At 41.1% G+C, this 10187-nt stretch overlaps 1 protein-coding gene across 1 annotated transcript; it reads right to left on the bottom strand.

Annotated features, from left to right (window-relative positions):
* Window positions 1–215: 215 nt before the first annotated feature.
* LOC126088178 (uncharacterized) lies at window positions 216–9709 on the bottom strand. The gene is made up of 4 exons (XM_049906303.1): window positions 9643–9709; window positions 766–815; window positions 353–704; window positions 216–238 (listed from the first exon to the last, which is right to left on the bottom strand). Exons 1-4 carry the CDS (start codon window positions 9707–9709, stop codon window positions 216–218), a joined length of 492 nt encoding a protein of 163 aa, XP_049762260.1.
* Between the last annotated feature and the right edge of the window lie 478 nt (window positions 9710–10187).

Genomic DNA, 10187 nt, shown 5'->3' with positions numbered 1-10187 from the left:
TTCTAGCAATTTTGACAAATGTATCAATGATGATGATTAGTTTTGTACTATATAATTTTTAACTTTTTAATCGTGCTAAAAATACAAGAAACAATGAAGTTAATATCTGTCCCCAACAATTCAATGAGTTTTTTATTAAATCAGTTGAAGAAGTAAGCTCTTGTCTTTTCAATAAAGTTATATATCTCTTCATCTAGTATGGGCTTACTGTCTGCTTAGCAGACACAAGATGTATCACCTACATACATAGTGATCAATTGCTTATTGTCAAGAGAACTTGGGAAATCATTTAATCAATAGGACTGGACCTAAAATGAACCTGGAGGAAACACAAAAAGTATATTTCTTATACTTGAGCTTCTTCTTTCCAGTATTTCTCCATTACAGTATATAACCTCCATGCACAGCTGTCTACCCTTTAAATATGTTTCCAGTAATTGCTTGAGTATTCCAGTAACACCACTCTTTGCAATTTTTGATAAGAGCACATCATGATGTACTCTATAAAAAGCCCTTAAGAGGTCCAGGAATACTCCTGCTGCTTGGGATGTTTCATTTATTTTTTTAAGTACATGATGGACACATTGCACTGCTGCTGATGTGTTACTTTGACCTCTTCTCAAACCATGCTGGAAATCACTTAATATGTCAGCATTGTTGTAATGTTCCAGGATTTTCTTAATATTATTTTCTCTATCAGTTTGCTGAAAGTCAAGATTAGGGCAGTGAGTCTGTAGTTCTGTACATGCTTTGTTTCCAACATACGTGTATTAGTTTAACTACAGCCATTTTCAACCTGCCAGGAAACACACCATCTTTGAGAACACAATTTATTAGAGTAATTAGTTCATTAGAGTTATTAGTTCATTTCTGCATTTCTTCAATTGCTGTGGAGAAATTTCATCTAATCCTGCTGATTTTTTGTTTCTGAGGCTGTCAATAAGCTGCAGAATATTATATGTGCATACTGATTTGATTTGATTTTATTTCATGTTCCATTGGTCCAACTGTGGTGGGTTCACAGGAATGTGGAACAAGTCAGGTTTTTCAAATACAATATTATAATCTTATAGCATAAACAGACATCTGAGTACATAATTATATAAAAACTTACACAGTAATTTGTTTGAGCAGCAATACAGAAAAAAGATGATACATATTTTCTTAGAATCATTAAAGCACGACAGAAAAACAGATACAGAGCACAAACAGATACAGAGCTCGAGTTAAATAGCATTCTTAGTGGCATTACGTCAACTTGTATTTTAAAGTATTAAAATCTTACAATTTATTTATTTAAAAATTCATCTAGACTGTAAAAAACTTTTTCTACCAGAAATATTTTTAATGCTTTGGTAAAATTACTCTTGATATGAATCTCCATCTTTATTTCCTGAGGAGAACATTGAAGAGTTTGATTCCAGCATAGTAAACACCCTTTTGCACCAAGCTCTAATTTCTATGGTCACTGTGTATGACATTCTTCCTCCATGTGTTATGCTCATGATAATTACTGGTCAGTTGAAACATCTGTATATTATTACAGACAAAACACACAAGAGAAAAATAAATTGGCATGTAGTTGTGTATATTTTAAGTTTTTGAAAGCTATTGCTACATGAGGCTCTTGGACACAATCCACATATAACTCTTAAAGCTCGCTTCCGAGCAATGAACACTTTCCTTGCTAATGGCTGGTTGTCCCAAAAACAATGCCTTATTCAATGAGTGAGTGAAAATAGCCATAGTATGCCATTTTTGCAATTTTACGTTCAACACATGTAGTGACAACCCATAAAGCATACATAGCAGAGTTAGGACTCTTACAGAGATCTATAATAAGTGAAGACCAGTTCATTTTCTTGTCAATGTGCATTCCAAGAAATTTTGTTGTTTCCATTCTTTCTATTGGCTGATTACCATATGTCACACATGTCTCTCTCTCTCTTTTTCTGTTTTTATACAGAACTGAATCAAGCTGGACTTACTAGAATTTAATGTGAGATAATTCAGCTTAACCACATCTGAGAGTATGTGATTAGTGGATTCCTCAAGATTACTATCTACTGCTCATAAAAATTGTGGTATCATCAGCAAATAATATAAATTTACATGGCAGTCTTGTACATGATGGTAGATCATTTATAAAAATCAAGAATAATAGTGGCTCAAGAATTGAGCCCTGTGGCACTCCACATGTAATGAAACTCTTTTCAGAGTGTGCAGAAACATCACATACTCCAGCTTAGCTATTCAAGACAACTTTTCATTTTCTGTCTTGGAGATAAGACTGTAGCCTGTTACCTGCAACACCATTTATTCTTACTAATTTTGCTTTTTACCATATAGCACAGATGCTAAGTCGCAGAAAGGCACAACAAAAAGATATTCACAGCTAAAGCTTTTGGCCAATGGCCTTTGTCAACAGTAGAACCATGTACACCCCCCCCCCCCCCACACACACACACACACATTCTCATGCAAACACAACTCACACACATGGGTGCAGTCTCAGGCAACTGAAACCACACTATGAGCAGCAGCTACAGTGCATGATGGGAGTGGCAACTGGGTGGGGAAAAGAAGGAGGCTGAGGAGAGAAGGGGAAGCCGGGGATAATGGACAGTGAAGTCCTGCAGAGAGACGGGGAGGGGTGGGGGGAGAGTAGCAGAAAAGGAGAGAAATAGAGAGAAATAAATAAATTTTATATCTATTTATTAAAATAAATTTACTATTATTTGTTTATTTATTTCCCTCTGTTTCTCACCTTTTCCACTACTCCCCACCCACCACCCCCCTGTCAACACATCTCCCCTGCCCACCATCCCCACCATACTATACCTCCCCCTCTCCACCCCAAACTCCTCCTTTCACCCACCCAGTCGCCACCCCCATCATGCACTGGTGCTGCTGCTTGCAGTGTAGTTTCAGTTGTGTGTATGTGTGTGAGTTGTGTTTGCATGAGTGTGTGTGCATATGTGTGTCTATTGTTGACAAAGCCATTGGCCGAATGCTTTAAATGTGAAAATCTTTTTGTTGTGCCTATCTGCGACTCGGCGTCTCCACTATATGGTGAGTAGCAAATTTCCTTCTCACAATATTGTTACATTCCATCCTGGATTTTCCATTGTTTAACTTTTGCCTGACTGTTTTTCTTTGATCCTAGCCCAGTGCTGTTCCCCTTTGTTACTATTTTCTTTTGCATCACTATACTCAATGTTCATCCTCTTCCTCTTCTTGCCTGTGTTTCTCTTGTCTCCTTACAAGCCACACTGCATGCTCTAGTTACAAGCCACACTGTATCAACCGTCTCGGCCCCTCACAACAGACGGCTACAAAACCACACTGATTGTTGGTGCAGCATCTTATGTCCAACATTACTCCTGCTGATATAATTAGTTTTATACTTTCAAATTGATCACTCTCCCTGCATAATTTCATGTATTTTTGCTTGTTTACTAGTGCATCTTTCCAGTGCCACACAATATTGTATATCATCTACATCTACATCCATACTCCGCAAGCCACCTGATGGTGTGTGGCAGAGGGGTTCATCCTATGAACCCCTCACTGCCCCAACACTTTCTCCATTCTATCCCAGTTCACACCCACTAATTCCATCATCCACTCACATCTGCTGTCCCCCTTCAGTTTGAGTCCCCCTTGGGCATGGGTGTGTGTGTTGTTCTTAGCATAAGTTACACTAAGTAATGTATAAGTCTAGGAATCGATGACCTCAGCAGTTTGGTCCTTTAGGAATTCACACACATTTGAAAATTTTTTACTTTGATTGTTGTGACTTCTCGCCAATTTTAGCAAGTTTTTGTGTTTCACTATCATTGATTCCCTCATATTTCATCTTGTTTCCCCCTCTTTCATCCATTTCATCATTTTCATATTTGGGTGTATTTTTGGGAAATTTTTTTGATGTTATTCTACATTACTTATGTAATATTTCGCATTTTTCCACCACCATGGATCCTTGCTGATTCCTTCTACATCAATACAGAAAAGTCTCCTTATCCCTAGCCAGATCCCAGTCCCATACACTGTTCCTGCATTGTTGCTTGGCTCATGGAATCCTCCCTAATGGCCTTACCATCAAATTGCCCATCTCTGGCTGCCACTCCTCCTTCCACAATGACCTCTGCCTGTTCAAATTTTGCCATTCCTTAGCCCTCACCAATACAGTCCTGCAAAACCATATCAACCAAGCCCAAACCTCCTTGCTGTACCTCCTCTCCATCCACAAGATTCTCTTGCTATGCAGTCCCCAATTCCTGGAACCCATAACACACATTGAAACTCTGGCCCTGTAGGAACTTGAGCATTGATGCCACCTAAAAAAGCTCTCCATCCTCCTCACTTCCTACTCCTGCCTTGGAGTACGACTGTCCACTACCTCTACAACAACCTCCAAACCTACCCCACACCCCCTCATAGCTGACAAACCCTGTCTCAGAAACCTACTACACTTACCCCACCCTCCAAAAACCCCCTCCCACCACCACATAGAATCCAGAACCTAAACAGATCTGCAACACAGTCATGGACCTTTCCTCCAGAAGCCTTAGCCCAAAAGAAATATCAGTCCTTTCCAAAGGCCTCACCTTTTGCCCCACTCCCAAATTCAATCATGCAGGACTTGTTACAGACCTCCCCTCCTTATCCCAGTCCCTATAGTGGAAACACTTTTTCGCCACCAACCCTACCAATCAGACCCAACCAAAGACCAATATCGAACCTTGCCTAGCCCAGTTCACTCTTCCATTCAACCGTGATCCATCCCCACTGCCCCCAAACCACCTCCTGTTAAGTTTCCAGAGTTTCTTAACCCCAAACCTTGCCTCACCATCAATCCCCAAATCCCTCAACATGCAGACTAATCTTACATCTACAGAAAGAACCACAACCCACCATATAAAAACTGATCCCAACATTATAATCCTACCTGCAGACAAAGGATCCACCGCTGTTGTTCTGAACTGCAGGCATTACCTGGTGGAAGGATTCCATCAGCTGTCAGAGACTTCCACCTACAAACCTTGCCACAGTGATCACATTCCAGTAATGCAGCAGGATCTCCAGTCACTACTCAAATCCTTAGGCCCATCTCAGAACCTTTCCCCAGAGTCCATCTCTCTACTCACCCCTACCCTTCCTAAAGTTTATAAACCTAACCACACAGGATGCCTTATTGTGGCTGGTAATTGTGTCCCCACTGAGAGAATCTCTGCTCTCGTAGACCAACACCTTCAACCTATTACTCGGAACCTACCCTCCTATATACAAGATACCTACCATTTCCTCCATCAAGTCTCCACAGTTCCTGTCCCTTCACCACATGGTGCCCTGATCATCACTACTGATGCCACCTCCCTTTATACCAACATTCCTAATGCCCATGGCCTTACCATTATCAAACACTCACTTTCCCAATGCCTGACGGATTCCAAACCAACAACCTCATTCCAAGTCACCGTGACTAACTATATCCTCCCCCACAATTACTGCTCATTTGAAGGCATTACCTACAAAGAAATCTGGGGTATGGCTAAGGGCACCTGCATTGCACCATCATATGCCAACCTCTTCATGGGCCATCTAGAGGAATCCTCCCTAAACACCCAGAATCCTAAACCCCTCACCTGGTTCAGATTCATTGATGACATCTTTGCTATCTGGATCGAAGGTGAGGACACCCTATCCACATTCCTCTAGAACCTCAACAATTTCTCCCCCATTTGCTTTACCTGGTACTAATCAACCTGACAAGCCATCTTCCTAGTTGTTGACTTCTACCTCGAAAATGGCTTCATCAGTACCTTCATCCATATCAAACCTACTAACCTCCAGCAATACCTCCACTTCAACAGCTGCCACCCATTCCATACCAAGAAGTCCCTTCCGTACAGCCAAGCCACCTGTGGTTGTCACATCTGCAGTGAGGAGCTGTCCCTCACAAAATATATCGAGGGTCTCACTGAAGCCTTCACTGACTGTAATTATCCTCCCCTCCTTGTACAAAAACAAATCTCCCATTCCTTATCTTCCCAGTCTGCCACCACCTCGCAAAGCCCCACCATCTGGCCAAAGACGAGCATTCCCTCATAACTCAGTACCACCCAGGACTGAAGCAACTGAATTACATTCTCCACCAGGGTTTCGATTACCTCTCATTGTGCCCTGAAATGAGAAATGTCTTGCGCACTATCCTTCCCACCCCCTCCCACAGTGGTATTCTGCCATCCACTGAACCTACACAATATACTCGTTCGTCCTTACACAACCCCTGCTCCCTATCCCTTACCTCATGGCTAGACTATCATAAAATAAGCTTTCATCCAACAATGCTTTTGTCAAAAATAGATGACAGACACACACACACACAGATGCAACTCACACACAAGTGACCATAGTCTCTGACAGCTGAAGCCACACTATGAGCAGCAGCAGCATTGCATGATGGGAGAGGTGACTGGGATGGTTACTTCAGTACCTCTGTCCACATCAAACCTACTAATCACCAGCAATACCTCCACTTCGGCAGCTACCACCCATTCCATACCAAAAAGTCCCTTCCATATAGCCTAGCCATTCGTGATCATCACATCTGCAGCAATGAGCGGTTCCTCTCAAAACATACTGAGGGGCTCACTGAGGCCTTTACAGACTGTACACATTATACTCATCCATCACTACCACCCCTGCTGCTGACCCCTTACCCCATGGTTCATATCCCTGTAATAGACGTAGATGCAGGATCTGTCCCATACATCCTCCCACCACCACCTACTCCATTCCAGTTACTAACATTACCTGTCCCATCAAAGGCAGGGATACATTTGAATTCAGTCATGTGGTCTACAAGCTAAGCTGCAAACACTGTGCTGCATCCTATGTAGGTATGGCAACCAACAATTGTCTGTTCGCATGAATGGCCACCGACAGACTGTGGCCAAGAAACAAGTGGACCACCCTGTTGTTAAACATGTTGCCAATCATGATAACAATTTCATCAACTGCTTCACATCCTGTGCCATATGGATCCTTGCCCCAACACCAGCTTTTCTGAATTGCACAGGTGTGTACTTTCCCTGCAATACATCCTTCTTTTCCTTAACCCTCCTAGTTTACCGAGCTGGGTGCTGCTGTGGTTAGCACACTGGACTTGCATTTTGGAGGATGATGGCTCAAACCCATCTCTAGCCATCCTGACTTAGGTTTTCTGTGATTTCTCTAAATCATTTCAGGCAAATGCTGGGATGGTTTCTTCGAAAGTGCATGGCCAATTGCCTTCGCAATAATTTTCTAATCTGAGCTTGTGCTCCATCTCTAATGATCTTGTTGACATTAAACACTAATCTCCTCCTCCTCCCCCCCCCCCCCCTGGTGTCAACCTTCGTTAGTTGCTGTCCACACCCATTTAGACCCTTCCCTGTTCCCATTCCAGCACTACACAGCTGTCATTCCACCATCACACCAAGTCTTTCTCTTTTACTTATTTTATTTTATTATTTTCTTATTTATTTCTCTCTATCTCTCTCCTTTTCCATTACTTGCCCCCTCCCCTCCCCCCCACCCCCTTGTCCTCACTTCTCCCCTGCCCATCACCCAACCTGCAGCACTTCAATGTCCACCATCCCCACCATACTATCCCTCCCCTTCCCCTCCCCTGCCTCCTCCTTTCCCGCACCCAGTTGTCACTCCCAACATGCACTGGTGCTGCTGCTTGCAGTGTGGTTTCAGTTGCCTGAGACTGCAGTCGTGTGTGTGAGTTGTGTTTGCTTGATTGTGTGTGTGTGTGTGTGTGTGTGTGTGTGTGTGTTTTCTTGATTGTGTGTGTGTGTGTGTGTGTGTGTGTGTGTGTGTGTCAATTGTTGACAAAGGCCATTGGCCGAAAGCTTTAAGTGTGAAAATCTTTTTGTTGTGCCTATCTGTGACTCAGCATCTCCACTATATGGTGAGTAGCAAATTTCCTTCTCATAATATTGTTACATTCCATCCTGGATTTTCCATTGTGTAATTTTGCTTTCTGCAAGAGAATCTGGTGATCAACACAGTCAAATGCCTTAGACAAATCACAGACGGCACCAAATGGTAGCATTATCTCATTAAGGGTTTGTAGGTGGTCATAATTGATTCCCATAATTGCTGGCTTAAACTATGCCTTAGTGTAGCAATGTTGTTTGGAGATAGTATTTCCTGTGCTCATACATTTTTTTTGTTTAAATTTGATATTACATTTCTCACTATTATTTGGCCTAAATGACCTGAGAGGTGACCATTTATGACATCTGTTGTGATGATGTGATCATAATTTGTGATGACATGATCAATTTAACGAGTTATTATGGTGGGTACTAGTCCACGAAGATCTTTAGCCCCATAAGACACGATACAGTCTATAAAATGTTTGCTTTCCTGACCATCATGTAAAGTGTTGATGTTCAGATCTCCCAGTATGACAAGATTACACTTCTGGAACCTGACATTAATTTACTTAAAACTCCACCACATAATTTCAGAAAAATGTCAAAATTCCCATTCGGTGATCTATATACATGTATGACATAGAAAGGAACAGTGCAAAATGTGAGTGTAAGAACTGAAAACTTTGTCAATACAGAAATTGTTCCCTCATAGCACTTTTTGCATGGTGGTTATGAACTTACATTTTCCTGAGTAGATGGCAACACCACCACCTTTATTATGTGCTCTGCAGTAGAATGTAGCTAGGTTGTAGCCTTCTAATTTGCAATACAGAATGTTGTCCACTGTTTTGTAACTACTACTACTTGTGGAGATAGTCCTGTGATAAATGATTCAAAAGCATCTATTTTGTTTCTTAAGCCCTGCACATTGTAATGCAAAAGTGATAAATTATTCTCATGTGGAATGAAGTCTGTCTGAGGCACATACGAAACACATACACTTGCATCTGGTGTTGCACTGGTGGAAGGTTTTATTTTCCTAAAAAAAACATCACTCTTGTCCTGCCGATGTATTGTTTTACTGACCTGGCATTTTGTGATTAATTCTCCCAAGTATTCTTTATTTTGTCCTTGAGAAGGATGGCCTCTGTAGTACAATGCTGCACATTCTATTTACTGTTCACTACTTCTGTAATTGGTGTTATAACCAAGTCATTTCCTAGTCTGCTGAGATGTAAGCAATGGGATGTGTAGGATCTTCTTCCTATGCAGCTTATATCCACAAATGTATCATTTTTGAATCTCATGCATATATTTTGGATCTATTTATTTGTGCTTCACACTTCTTTGTTTACACATGACCAGATTGGCAAGTCATGTCAACGTGGAACAGTGAAGATGACCATGTTTTAGCTTCTCAGCTCATGTAGCCTTCTTTTGAGTGAGATCAATATGTCTTTCATTTTGTTTTTTGCTACATCATTTCTTCCCTATAGTTCCCACTAAGAACATAAAAAAACTTATTGTTTGTTGTTGCTGTTTTCATGTCATGGTTTATGGAAGTCACTGCCTAAATTGCGCCTAGTTTCACTAAGCTAGTTATTTTGTGGTTGCTTCTAGACTGAAATTTGGCTGCTATGTTCCATTCTTGACCATCTGCAAACAGGTTTAGTTTACACATTTTTGCTAGTTGATGATAACTGCTAACTGTTTTTAGGCCTGCCAGTACTTGGGTGTTTCATGGTGACACTGTTATTTTTGTCTTTTTGGTCCATATTAGTCAACAATCGACCATAAGGAACACTTGATTTGATTCACTGTCGGTGACTACACTCATGGTTTATCACAGTCTACAGCTGAAAGCTCTTCAGAAGGGTTTTCATACACAAAGGTTGTGTCACCGGTGTGTTTACCATTTACACAGTTCTTACATGCTGTTTTTGTAAGTGACTTTAGTCCACTTTTCGCAAGCAGGCATGGTGCTTTGCGAAACTTGTCAAGTATTCGGCTCACTTTTTCCAAGATGAAAATTCAAAAATATACGCTTTCAGAGCACTGATTATAAATTGTAAGCTTGACACACGTTCTGAAAGTGTATGTCTGGAGCATAGAATAATATATAAATGAATGGTCAACCATCAGATCTGAAGAAGAACAAGAACAAGAAACTAGAAGTATTTTAAATTTGTGCTATAGAAAATTTGAAGTACTCTTTTTACCTGTAGTTACTCCAATGGAAACTTCTGTTACATT

Source organism: Schistocerca cancellata, chromosome 6 (assembly GCF_023864275.1).
Source record: "Schistocerca cancellata isolate TAMUIC-IGC-003103 chromosome 6, iqSchCanc2.1, whole genome shotgun sequence".
NCBI classification, from domain to species: domain Eukaryota; kingdom Metazoa; phylum Arthropoda; class Insecta; order Orthoptera; family Acrididae; genus Schistocerca; species Schistocerca cancellata.
This window is presented reverse-complemented; position numbering and strand designations above follow the sequence as displayed.